Source organism: Lucilia cuprina, chromosome 3 (assembly GCF_022045245.1).
Source record: "Lucilia cuprina isolate Lc7/37 chromosome 3, ASM2204524v1, whole genome shotgun sequence".
NCBI classification, from domain to species: domain Eukaryota; kingdom Metazoa; phylum Arthropoda; class Insecta; order Diptera; family Calliphoridae; genus Lucilia; species Lucilia cuprina.
Window position 1 is genome coordinate 33,723,780 of NC_060951.1, and position 14,635 is coordinate 33,738,414.

The following is a 14,635-nucleotide window of genomic DNA, read 5'->3' on the forward strand; positions in this document are numbered from 1 at the left end:
TAGTTAGTTAGTTAGTTAGTTAGTTAGTTAGTTAGTTAGTTAGTTAGTTAGTTAGTTAATTAGTTAGTTAGTTAGTTAGTTAGTTAGTTAGTTAGTTAGTTAGTTAATAAGCAGTAGTATTCTTATAAATGAGAGTATAAATATTTTTAAATGATTACATGTTGTTATTGAAAACTAGTTTATATTTATTTGATAAAACTTTTCTTTATATTTTCTTATTATTAGGAAGTTATAAAAATCAATTGAAAAATTATGCAAACAATATCTTATGTCCTTAAAAAGGATAAACTTTAATTAGATTTGTATAATACTTTTTTATATTTATCAGTTCATAAAATTTAACATTTATGTCGTTTAAAGAAAACAACAATATTAATTTTATATTGTAATACAAAGTAAATTTTATAAAAAAACAGTTTTAAATGATAATAATCGCCTTTCTGTTAAACAGCAACAACAAAAGAAAAACATTTTATTTTAAAAATGAAGTCACGACCTGCCTCAATATTTAAAAGAAAACAACTACAGAAAAGTAAAGAAGTACATATATATATACAATTACAAATAGCAAAAGAATGGAAACACAAATACAAACTCACAAACATTGTATTATAGACAAGACAGTAGAAAGCGGCTAAGAGAACATACGAATACGTTAAAAGAACAACAAACAGAATGTGTTTAAATTTTTAAAGATGTTGATATGTCAAACAATAACAGCAGCTCGCATACACACGCAGACACGCGAAATGTCACTACCACAAAAATCAAAAGGATAAAAATAACAAATGAAAATATTTAAATTAGTTAAGAATGACTGTCTAAAAGAAGGAAAAACCGACAAAAATATTTACTTGCATATTTATACATACATTTATATATGAACAACGTCATCAACTTCATTATCCTTTTTTTAATGTTTTCAACATTTTTAAACACATGATTTGAGTTGTAGTTGTTGTTTTCATTTTCTTGTTTTTTCATACATCCACATGTTGTGTTTTGTTCGATAAGAAGGTTAAAGCTTATAAAAAGGATGCTATGAGCGGGTTACACTCACAACATGTTTGTGTTGGATGCTGGATGCTGAAATGTTGCAACTAGACCATAATAATGAAGTTTGTAACTTGACAAAGTTTTGTTCGTCATCGTGTCAGCATGTAAAAGTATATCTAAAGGTATTTCACTTCAAATTATTTTAAAATCAGTTAAATGTAAACTTTTGAACGATACGGTTATAAATACGCAACATTAACAGTATAAGAAAGGATTTACTAATAAATAAAGGATAACAAAAACAAATATTTGTTTGTTTTTTTTAAGGATAAAGTACAGACTTTATCAAAGCAAATAAAGTTAAAACTAAAATAAAAAAGTTGAACTAAATTACAAATAAAAAACCTAAACTTAGGAAGTATGTGGAAAAATAAATTCTAAGAATTTGATTGAAAATCGAGAAAAATTATAATAAGAAAAAGAAAATTAAGAAAGTAAAAGAAAAATAAATAAAATAAAGGTGATAAAAAATACTTATTTATAAGTAAATAAAAAAGTTTGTTTAAGCATGAGTTAAAAAAAAGTTGGGTTAATAAAATATTTAGAAAATAAAACTTAAATTTAGTGCTTACATTGGATACAATTTTTAAAATATTAAAACTAACAAGATTATGTGAATTTTATATTAAAACAAAATTTTAAACAAAAGGACTGAGTCCTGCTGAATGCTACTCTGGCCTTAGAATTTCTCCATTACATCTGGAATTTGAGATAACGTGTCCTTTTTCATAATTAAGTGAATATGTTGCGAGTATATAACTGAAATAAAAAAATGTATAAAAATTAAAGCATACTTTTAGGAAATTATTTCTATAAATTTTTCCTATAAATCTAACTTTAATCGAAAATACATTCTTAAACAAGAAAACTTTTTACGAAAATTTATCTACAAAATGTTATCTTAACACAAACAACAAACTAAATTCAAACGAATTTTTGACTTAAATAATACAGACCAACAAAATGAAGATTTGTGATAAATTTTTCAAACCAATTCGACTGAATTTTATGAATTTTTAGCTTTTGAAACTGAAATGTTAACAGGTTTACTTTATCACCCACAATTTTCTCGCAAAATGGAATCGATTTTGTTCATATATTATGGAAATTTTTGAACAATAAAAAATATTTTAACGTATTTTATCTAAGTTAAATTTAAATTGATTGAAAACAAAATAATATTTCAAAGCTTAGCTTGAGCTTTATCTTCACAGTTTATGGGTTAAAATAATTGTACTTGTCTAAAATTTAAACTAAATATTTTCTTTTATCATGAATTTTATATTCGGAAAAAAATTTTATCAAAAATGCATAACATTTAAAAATAAAGCCTGTTTTATAAAAATTTTACAAAAATTAATATCCAAATCTTTCAATATTCAAATCGCTGGTAACGCTAATGTGCAAGAGAAATCGACCTAATTTATTTACTATTTTATTCCTTTTTTAATTGTCTATAAGCCACAGAAAGGTTTTTTTTAATTTTAAAATTTGCTTTAACAAAATTGTTAAAAGTTTAAAACTGGAGTTTGAAGGGTTAGGATCACCGTAATTGGTGGCATCAGGGCTTCGAAGGGGAAAATAACTTTTACAAAAATATTGATATTAAATTTTTAAATTTTTAATATCAATTTCGATACAATATTTATTAAAAATTTTAAAACTTTTTTTTAATATTTTTTGTTAAAAATGTTTTGCGACACTTAAATATCGTAGAAATTTGTTTTAACCCATTTTTGTGTTTTATATCTTAATGAAACGATAATTACATACAAAGTACTTTTTTTATAATCAATATTTTATTTGTCAACATTTTTGTACAAGTAATTTTCTCCTTTAGAGCCACCAGTTAAGGTGATCCTGATTTCCAGAAAGCAATTGTATAACTTAAAGTAAAAAAGTCGAGATGACCAATTCTGCAATAAAACAATATTCTTTATTTGAGATACAAGTATGCAGTCAAAAATACAAATATAATGTTAAGCTTTCAGTTCCCAACATGCAATTGAAAATCTTGATCTGAGTATAATATTTTAAAATAAAAATTTTCAGAAGTCTGTAATATTGGGCTGCATCTTAATTTATTCAATATAATGGCCTGTATTTTGATAACAAAATACATGTGGACTGTAAGACAGACAGACAGATATATAGACAGACGTAACAAAATATATTCATGCCTTAAGTTCAAATGTAGGACTAACATTGCTATGAGTAACAAAAGTCAGTAAAGACCAGTAAAAGCTGTAGTGATCTAGGATATAAAATTAAAAAACAAAAATAAATTTCAGAAGCGGATATTCTATTGTTTTTATGATCCTATCAAATGACAAAAACAAAAAATACATAGCAAATATATTTTTTTTAAAGAGGACAACATACTTTATAACATAACAGGAAAAATATTGGTGATCGTTGCTGATATATATATGATCATAATTTTACAAAAGAATGACACATTTTTCAAGATTTTTTTTGGCATATTTTAAGGCTCAGAACTGTTAATGATTCTTAAATCAGTTTTTTTTTTTTTTTGATAACAAATTTGTTTTTTCTTAGAATTACTCTATGGACTATTGTGCAATGTCTGTCTTTCCATAATTTCAGAGGTCATAATTGACACTATGACCTGTGATTCTATTGAAAAATTACATATCTCAAGTTATGTTTTACATTTTTGAAATCTTCTTAATCAACTCTATATTGAGTAAGGGACGGATCAGAAGTTTTGAAAATATCGAAAGCTTTGCATATATACTACTATAAGTAGTTTTGTATTTAAAACGTCCTTTCAAAAAATACAAAACAAATATGTAATTTTTCCTTTTTTTATCCCAGAATTGGTCATTTTTATATCCTACAGGGGGAAGAGTATTATGAGTTTGTGCTGATGTTAGTCCTAAACACATCTTGAATTGGCAATTTTTGTACATGGATTTGACCAGTCCATGTACAAGCACTTTGCTGAAGAAATCGAGCTATTTAATATCTGATCATTGCTGCACTGTTGCTTAACTTCCGAGTTGTTTACAACTACGCAGCTGGGATGGCCTCTGTTGATTCAGCAACAGCACCTAGAAACGTATTTGGAAGTCCGAAATACCCAACAAATGGATCAGGATCCCTCTTTTATGAACCGATAATATGGCAAAGGAAGTAAGAATTCAAAAGTCAATAATTTCAGTAATTACCACGACAGAAAGTCGCGTAGCATGTATCAATATATCCTGTTGAGATGGCAACAGACCTAGGAACTCAATCAGCACTAATCTCCAATATATAGAGACTTTTTCACTCGTTCACATAATCCATCGCATTAGTTTCATTCTTATGATCATAAAGATCGATCTACGGTATAAAAGGCAATACGGGATAATAGTAACCTGACAATTACCAAGCATATACCGGTGTCCCATAACGTGATCGGTGTCCCAAAAGCGATCGGGTTCAACTGTCCAGCATATGCCTCTTTGTACACAGATCTGTTCGAAGAGGGATTATCCAAGCTATTAGGTCTAGGATATATCAGTCCTTAAACTAACATTCTCTCCCCGCGAATTTGGGTTTAAAACACAGTCACTACGTGGATCCCGAAGTAACGTCAACTAGATTATGTGGTGCTCTGGTTTTCCCTTTTTAATCTATGCAAGGACTAAGCCAGGGAGTAGACTGTACCAATTTATAGTCCCAGCCATACTGAGGTATTGGGAACATCTCTTTTTTCCCGGTATTGCAATAACACCAAGGTGGAGGGTTCATCAAGGTAACATGCCCCCGGGGGGAACAGACGGACGGATGTAGCTATATCGATTGAGAAAGTTTTCTGTTTCGATTTGTATACTTTAATGTATACAAGTATGAATGTGCCTGAGTATACATGGCCGGCCATATGATACCCTACACCAGTGAATATGTTAAAAATTTGGATTATTTTTTAAATAATATAACATAACATTTGGTTTTTAACCCAGTTTTTACTTATTGTAAAAAGAAGAGATTTTCTACAAGAGGGGGTAAAAAATTAATTTACGTTTCCATCAAGCCATTTTTGATGGTGATTTTGTATAAAGGCTTACCCTAGCCTTTATACAAAAAAATCTGACCTGATTATTACATAAATTGTCATTGTAATTTAAAGTTCTATAAAACTAAGTTTTGTAGATTATTGTTCACATACTAGAACATTTAACATAATTATGGGCACACAACCAGACCGACGGACGGACACAAGAATATAGCAAAATTTTATAAGACCAATATTTTTACAATCGTGAGCTCAAACGCATTAGTACAACAAACATCCTCCATAGTGGTGTAGGGTAAATAAATTCCCTAAAGTATGCACTTCTTTACTAATAATAAAATGCCACATTCATCAAATATTAATTTAATTTTAAATCAAATTTTTTAAAAATATATACAACATATTAAATAATATTAAATTTCTACAAACGTATAATGAGCAGTAATTATTTTAATATTTAAACAAACAAATTAAAATAGTTTTTTTTAAAAAATTAATTACTTTTTGCGAAACTAAATTCCGACAATAACATTAACTCACACTAATTTTTCCAAAGCAAAAAAATTAAAAAAAAAATGAACAAAAACTAAAGTTGTACTACGTACGACACAACAAAATTAAAATAATAATATTCGCAAAAATGTTCATAATTACAAAAACACAACATACATTGCGACGCTTTGCATAATTTAAAGTTTTTTGAGTGTATATTCATTTCCGTTGTATGTGTGCGTGAGTGAGTGAGTGCGTGTGTCAGTTAAGTGTGTAACTGTCTGTCTGTTTAGTTAATAGAAAAACGAAAAAAAAGAAATAACAAAACTGAACCAACCAAAAAGTTTTTATGCTCTAATTTTTTTCTACATAATTTTTTTATGTTGTTGCTTTTTTTCATATGTTTTTGTTGTTATTTTTGCAATATTAGATTTTTAGTCAGTTGTCGTGGTAGTGGTTGGTTGTCGGTTGATGGTTGGTAGTGTATGGTGTTGTGTGGCCCGAGTAGAGTGGAAAATTTAGTGTGGAAATAGATAAAACCAAAAAATAAAGTAAATTATGCGCGATTATCCAACAGTGCCAAATGTATTTCGTGTGGCATCCTCACATAGTGTTGACACAGACTGTGCTACTTCTAGTGCTGGTGGTTGTGATATAAAAATTACTTCTGGCACAAATGCTAATTTACCCACAGGACAGTTAAGGCAGCAGCAACAACAACTGCAACAAAAACAACTAAATGGCAACATTAGTGGTCAACAACAATCATTAGTAAAATCTTGCATTTCCTCACAAACAACAACAACAGCAAAAACGTCAACATCACTAAGTCAAACTACAACAACCCAAGCTTCAACAACAGCAGTAACAACAAAATGTACATCATCAACATTATTAAAAACAAGCACAACTCAGCAGCAGCAACAACAGCAGCAAAAAATAAAAAATGATTCCGACTATATAATGCACAATCATAACAGTTTACAAAAGCAATCGTCACAACAACAACATCAACATAAACTTACAACACATGCATCTATAGAACGACCACAATGTCCACGTACTTCACAATATTATTTACAGCAATCGCCGTATGCAACATTGCCCAGAAATACAGCATCGTCTCTTTCAACTCTATCACTGGTATCGGCTGCTAATGCCACTGATGGTGACATACGCAAACAACAGCGCCATAACTCCAACAACAGTAACAATAATTCTCACAGTAACACAAACAACACTCATCAAAACAATTCTAATGAACCCACAATGTTGGGTGTTATAAATACAATCTCCGGCAGCATACCATCAACTGGTTACACAATGGAATCACATCAACTACCAACCAACAAGACAAATTCAAATGGAGCAGGTAGTGTGGGTGGCATTGGCCATCGTACCATTTCCATGGCCAGCGATCTAAATGCTGGTATGAATAATTCATGTACAAATCTCAGTAAATTGAATGGTGTTCAACAAAAAAATATAAGACTGCAACAGCAACAGCAGCACCAACAATCGACACATCAACATCATGACTTTAAACAAACTGCTACAATAACACCAGCAATAGATGACTTTACAACATATAGACGCCAATACCCCTGTTCCTCCTTAGAACGCAATGCAAATGGTTATTTATGGATTATAACACCTGTTGCTGCCAGGTAAGTTTCTTTTTTTTCTACTATTTATTCCTTCGTTATTGTTGTTTTGTTTTGCAATTGTTGCTACACAAATGTCTAAAAAAATTAAAAATTACTTGCATTATAAATAAGGCGATAATAATACAAGAAGGTAATTGAAGCACAATATAGAAAAATCATCTTAAGTAGTTTAAGGAAAAAATAACACAAGGTTGCATTATCTTAAGCTTGTTATATTTATATAGAAATAAAATAATGGAACTCTTTGTTATTTTTTTTAAATATTTAAGGCGATTTTTCTCTATTATGCTCAATTACCTTCTTTATAGTCTATAGTCTAGACTATGGTCTATAGTCTAGTCTATAGTCTATAGTCTAGTCTATAGTCTAGTCTATAGTCTATAGTCTAGTCTATAGTCTAGTCTATAGTCTAGTCTATAGTCTAGTCTATAGTCTAGTCTATAGTCTAGTCTATAGTCTAGTCTATAGTCTAGTCTATAGTCTAGTCTATAATCTTGTAAATAGTCTAGTCCATAGTCTAGCCTAAGTCTGGTCTATAGTCAAGTCTATAGTCTAGTCTATTGTCTAATCTTTATTTTTATTGCTAAATTCTATCATTGTCAGTCCCTCTATAAAAAATAACTTATTAAGTAGAATATCGTCATATGAAATCCAAATGGCCCTAAGTTACGAAAAAGTCAGAGTCGACTTTTTAATTGATTATGATGCACCGTATCAAAATACATGTTCCTGCTAAATTTTACAATCCTACAATTTAAATCAACGTCCCTATCAACAATATTCTTAAATATTACGTTCTAAAATTACCTTCAAAATAATAAATATTTGAACTTTTAAGTTCGAAATACTATGAGTTGATATTAAAAAAAAACACACTTTTAGAGAGTCCTTGCGATTTAGAGATTACAGCTTTAGAATTTTTCCAAAGAAAAATTCCTGTTTTTAAAAATCTTTGCGAAAACAAAGAGGCTTTATGCCTTCCATGTTTCGGCCTATTTGAATAATAAAAGCAGATTGGAATTAAGTTAAAAATGTTGAACCTTACTATTTTATAATATTAGTTACGCTCTTTTGGTTTTCAGAAAAACTAATTCTCAAGGGCGTAAGTTTCATATCTTCCTAAGTAAAACGAATAATTCAAATTTTTCTTCAAATACTAATTTTTTAATAATAAAGCTTAACTTAGGAAAATGTTGAACATTTTTTAGTTTATTTATCATTTTAGAAGGTTTTTTGCTTCTCCTGAAAAATTTGTTCAATATAACATAGGGCTTTTTGGATTTCATATAACTATATATAGCATTGCTTTGCTACTGACTTTACTCTTTTGTTCTGTTTTATAAATAGAACTCTTCTAGTTTTCCCACATACTATGTAGGTCTATCAAAAAAAGTAACAGTTATTTACTAGCTACAAGCACAGTTTCATCTTTTTTCACTTTATAAGTTTTCTCGTTCAATTTTTTAGTTAATTTTACTAGCGCTTAAAACTAAGCTTCAAATATAGTGTAGTACTAACAGATCCGTTATGCTTTGTGTAATTTCTCTTGTGTTTTACATGTTGTTTTGTTATTTATGTACTTGTGTATGAAGTTGTTGTAGTTGTTGCTTTTAGCTGTTTGTATTGTTGGTGCCGTATACAGAAAGCCTCGCACAAACTGATATATGAAAAGCAAACATACAGCTTTAACATACATATATACAAATGTATGTATGTATGTTCGCATATACAACAACTTTTTTACATTACTGTTGATTGTGAATATTTTTCTGTCTGTACATATGTATGTTGAGTTGAAAGAGTATTTGAAAGTGTTTTAATTCTTTCTTTTATCTCTTTTGCTTTTGGGTTTATGTAGGTACATACATATGTATGTGGATGGATGGATGTATATTGTCTCTTTGAGTACAATCCAGTCATTTTATTTATACGTTTCCTTTCTTTGTTTATATATATGTATGTACATACATATGTGTATGTTTAATTTCAGCATATCGGTGGCCATTGTTATTGCAGCTTTAGCTGGACCTCAATGGTTGTTTACGGAAGAAAAATTGCCAAATACATTATATAATGGTACTGCTAACTTTAATGTCCTGGATGATGGTGCCTTCATTACGCGATACACTAAATCAAGTTTATGGATCATATGTACAACATTACAGGGTGAGTTATCTCTCTATAATTTGTATCCTTTTTTCCCTCTTTTTTTTTTGATTCATTTACTTAGCAAATAACTCTAAATAAAAACGTACACATGTGTTATGTCCGTCTCTCTGTGGGTGACACTCATTGACATACTTTTGTTTTTATATTGAGGAAGTGTGCGTGTTTAAAGCTAAGTTCAGACCTGTAAAATATTTGGTCCAAATATTTGTTATAAAATATTTATAAAGTTGCGTCAAACAAATGCAATATTTATTTCATGTTCAGACTAGCATTAAGGTTCCTACTGTAACCATTGTCAGACTGATTAAAATGTTATAAAAATTACTTTTTAAAATACAACATTTACAGATTCAACAACAAAGTTGCTGTAAAACTAGTTACAGGCAACATGATTATACTCTATATATATTTTCTTTAGAAAATTTCCTACTAAAAATTTTTTAAGGAGTACGATGTCTGGCTTTTAAAGAAGCGGTTCTCAATGAAAACATGATTTTTTCTTAATTTTCTATGATTTCTGTCGAAAATTTCTCTTTATTTAAGACAATTTTGTTGTCAGCCAGTCTCAACAAAACTTTTACAGTTGCTCTTAATCTAGACAACGTTTTCGCAGAAAAATAGCTTTTAGTCTTAACAACTTTTTTATACAAAAGTTGCTCTTAGTCTAGAAAACATTTACACAAAAAAGTTGTTCTTAGTCTAGACAACTTTTCAAAAAATAAGTTGCTCATATTTAAGACAAGTATTTTATAAAAAAGTTGAGCTTAGTCTAGAATACTATTCCATAGTAAAGTTGCTCTTAGTTGAGAAATGTTTTCTATAGTCAAGTTGTTCCTAAAAGACTTTTTTATACAAAAGTTGCTCTTATTCTAAAAAGTTTTTCAATAGAAAAGCTGCTCTTATTCTAAACAGCTTTTCTGTAGTCTAGAAAAGTTTCTCTTTGCCGAGAGAACTTTTCTATAGATGAGTTGCTCTTAGTCGAGAGAACTATAGACTAGACTATAGACTAGACTATAGACTAGACTATAGACTAGACTATAGACTAGACTATAGACTAGACTATAGACTAGACTATAGACTAGACTATAGACTAGACTTTAGACTGAACTGTAGTCTAGTCTATGAAAATTTAATATCTTCTACATTTTCGAATTATTTTTTTAAACTTTAAACTTTTATACAAACATTAAACAAACCATATAAATTAACTAAATTAAAACATTGACTAACCTAAAGCGCTCAACTAAAGAACTAAAAAAGAACTAAATATATCATATTTTCATTCATCCTAATTTTTAATTTAAACAATTGGCTAGTACTTTTGTTTTATGTTGCTGATGACTAAAGTGTTTCCATAGAAACCATTATGGAATGTTGAGTGAAAAATAGAAAAAGATAATGATGAAAAAAAACTAAATAAAAATACGCGACAAAGAGGTCAAAATGTTGTGAATACCTAGTAAATTTTAAATGTAACAAAATTTAAGTTCAAATTAAACGTAGGTTTTGAATAAAAATTTAATTTATATGTATATGTAAACACTTTGTTCACCCTTCTCTGTCGTCTACTCATTCTAAATTTATAGTTAGTTAACGAGAGTGTACATTTGAAAATGTTGAGAGAAAAAATTCAGAGGTAGGAGTTTATTACCATCCAGTTTAAAATAATTTCACTTAACTTCCTGTCTGTGTTTTAGTTACGGTTTTTCATTGGATTTATTTTTTTAGATGAGGGGAAGGATTCTATGCGGTGAGATGTATTATTTAACCGTTATTCAATCATTTTCAAAAAAATAAGTTTTTCTATAAATAAGGTTTTGTCGTAAAAATAGCTTTATTATTTGAAAAAGATTAAAAAAATGTTATGAAAAATTTCTCCAAAAAGAGCTTTCTCATTATTTCTAGAGAAAATATTTGCATATTGGAATATATTTTTATATGCTTTTTTCAGAAAAAAATATTTCTACAAAGCCTTTTTTCAGAAAAGTTTTTACTAAAAAATGCCTTAGCAAAAAGTGCTTTTCTGTAAAAAAATTGAATGAATACTTTTTCAAGCTTTTTCTAAGAACAAACTTTTACATAAAAAATACGTCTGCAAAAAAAGCTTTTCTATAAAAAAAAATAATTTTTATAACAATGCATTTGCTATAAAAATAATTTTGCATTGAAAAAATACTTTTTTTATTAAAAGCTTTTTAGTTAAAATTATTTCTACAAAATCTTTTTTAGAAAAGCTTTTCTACGAAAAAGGTTTTATTAAAAAATTGCGTCTGCAACAAAAGTTTTTCTATGAGAAAAAATAAAGCTAAAAAAACTTCTTCTATAAATAGAACTTTTTATTAAAATGATCTTTATACCCTACACCACTATAGTGGGCAGGGTATTATGTACTGTAACACCCAAAAATATTGGTCCTAAAGTATACCAATCGCCTCAGAATCACTTCTGAGTCGATTTAGCTATGTCCGTCTGTCAGTCCGTCTGTCTGTGTGTCCATGTAAACTTTGTGCGCACGCTACAGTTCGCAATTTTCGAGATAATTTGATGAAATTGTCAGAAACTCTTTGTTTGGTTGAAGGACTATTGAAAATGGTTGAAATCGGCGCATTATTTCTCCTAGCCCCCATACAACCGTACCCCCGAATCGGGCCTTTAGGCTCATAATTACGTTAATTGTTTTATAATGTCAACAAAAATCGGCAAAAATTAGTTTTATAAAACAATAAATGACAATACTAATTTTTATAGTGATCAGGCCTCATTTGATCCTAGCCCCCATACGAACTCCCCTTCAGAAAATGACTTGAAGGTCAAAATTAACTTATAATTACTAATAAAACGATTAAAATCTACATAAATGACTTTGAAGTAGACGTTAATTCATCTACCAAAATTTATAAGGATAGGCCCATATTTACCCCTTCTCCCCTATGAGCCCTCTTGTAGAAAATCTCTTTTTTGGTCAACAAAAAGTAAAAATATTCTACAATAAAACAAATTAAATGCTTTATTTAAATAAAATCCACAATTATAACATACTGACTGGTGTAGGGTATCATATGGTCGGCAATGTGCGACTATAAATTCATACTTGTTTTCTATTAAAAAAGTTTTTTTTATACAAAAAGCGTTCGAAATTTATTTTTTACAAAACAGCATTTTTTACAGAAAATATTCGATATTCCATAAGATGGTATAAATAGCTACTTCTATAGAAAAAATACTTAAAAATAATTATTTTCTATAGAAAAAGCTTTTATAGAAAAATACACGATATGCTAAAAATTTCCTAAATTTATTTTACTTTTTGTTTAACAGTTGATGAACGCCTGCCTGCCATTACAAAACCAATCAAAATTAAATCACTCGTAAAAGAACGAACAAGCAAAAATTTCCGCAATTTTATAAATTTTAACAATTATTTTCTTTCCAGCCTCAATTTATTTAAATCGCATTCCAAACTAAGTGCAATTCCTCACTGCATGTTAAATTACGTTGCATGTCATTCTATTAATCTTCTCTTCGTATTCATTGCAGGATTCTATCCTTGCAATTTTTTTTCGATAGTCGTGGTTTTCTGAATCAACGTTTAGGTTTGTTGGCTTTATTTGGACAGTTTTCCTTTTTTTTGTTCTGCTATTAACTGTGAAATGTATGTCAGACAATATGGCTACGCGGCACGGAAATATAAAAGAAAAACACAGTCAAGAGTTAGTTGGTCAGTCATTAAGTAGATACGAGTAGATAGTTTTATATCTATGGTCAAAACTAAAACAATGTGCTCACCATTTTGCTGGGACTGTTTTTTGTTAACGTAGCTAAAATAAAGAATAAGGACTGTACTAAATTTTTTTTAATTCTATAAAGGTAATTTAAAATAATAATCTTGCTTAAAAATGATTTTACAATAATTTTGTTATTTTATTTGTTCCTATGCTTTCTCTACTATGAGAAATATAATTAGATTTTCCTAAGAAAAACGGTGATGAAATTTTAATTTAATAAAACTGCAATAAAAATTCTATTTAATTAATTTTCTTTTATTACATTGTTATTTTTGTGTTTTTTCTTTTCTCAGTTCACAAAAAGATTCACTTTGAACAAAGAAACTATTAAAGCAGCGCGAATTTGTAGCAGGAGCATCATCAGCAACGACAAACATTAAGTTAAAAAATATAAAAGGACACACTACCACCATAACTGCTATTCGCATCTTTAAATGTCGTTAAATGCCATTTAATTTAACTTTTTCCTGTTTTTCACTCTATTCTTTTCATTTTCATCTTTGTGTTTCTAGTTGTTGTTAATGTACAACCATATTTCCCAAGTCGCAACACTTTTCTATTATAACCCGGTGTTTGAAAGAGTACTTATAACAGAATATACATACATATGTATGTGTGACAAGTTAGTAGCTATACCAGGCATTACGTGCCACTTACAACAAACACTATGAAAGTGTCATCTTTGTATTATTGAAGTTTTATAAAAAAAAAAACCAACACTCCAGGCATTAAAAAATACCACGAGTAAAGCTCTTTCAACTGGACTCCATCTGTGTTGCAGACACTTTGTTGGGTTCAAAACCGAAAGGTTATAAAACAGTTTAATTTTAAACGTTTATGTTTGGAAAGATTTAGACATTATTGTGTGGTTAACTAACAAAGAAAAAAAGTTTATTTAATAATAAAATCCAGAAAAAAATCTATCAGCCAAAGGTTACAGCTAAATGGCAAAACTTAATAAAAGCCAAAGATTATATGTGCTATTGTAGCTATTCTATTTAAGCTTAAAAACAATTTATAGTTAGTTGTACGTATTCTAGTGGTTGTCTTTATAGTTGTATCTTAATATTAGAAATAATTTTTTGCAAACCAATAATTTATTATATTCGCAATGAATTTTATTAGTTCCGCTTAACTTATATAACTTAAATTGAGTTTTAATTGAATTTTTAAAACCTATCATTGATTGGGTTCATAGGATTGGTAATTTTAAAACAATAAGTCTAAAACTTGTCTAAATAAAGCTGGGGTCTATCCTTGAATATATACTAATGTTTAGTTCCAGTTAAGTTTAAGGTTAGTTTTAGTTCAGTTCTAGTTTAGTTTTAGTTCAGTCTAGTTCAGTTCTTGTTCAGTTCTAGTTCAGTTCTAGTTCAGTTCTAGTTCAGTTCTAGTTCAGTTCTAGTTCAGTTCTAGTTCAGTTCTAGTTCAGTTTTAGTTCA

General features: G+C 28.8%; 1 protein-coding gene across 1 annotated transcript; it reads left to right on the forward strand.

Annotated features, from left to right (window-relative positions):
• The first annotated feature begins 6,130 nt into the window (after positions 1-6,130).
• On the forward strand, positions 6,131-9,779 carry LOC111678844 (DEP domain-containing protein DDB_G0279099). Its single transcript, XM_046947047.1, has 4 exons — positions 6,131-6,476; positions 6,615-7,239; positions 9,230-9,405; positions 9,757-9,779. Exons 1-4 carry the CDS (start codon positions 6,131-6,133, stop codon positions 9,777-9,779), a joined length of 1,170 nt encoding a protein of 389 aa, XP_046803003.1.
• Positions 9,780-14,635: the final 4,856 nt, after the last annotated feature.

What these genes read in the sequence shown, in the direction of transcription:
- LOC111678844 (XM_046947047.1), top strand. Translation starts at nt 6,131, where the DNA reads ATGCGCGATTATCCAACAGTGCCAAATGTATTTCGTGTGGCATCCTCA. An exon ending in ATCAACATTATTAAAAACAA is followed by an intron (nt 6,477 to 6,614) that starts GCACAACTCAGC and finishes ATGCATCTATAG; the next exon opens with AACGACCACAATGTCCACGT. An exon ending in CATATGTACAACATTACAGG is followed by an intron (nt 9,406 to 9,756) that starts GTGAGTTATCTC and finishes CAACATTTACAG; the next exon opens with ATTCAACAACAAAGTTGCTG.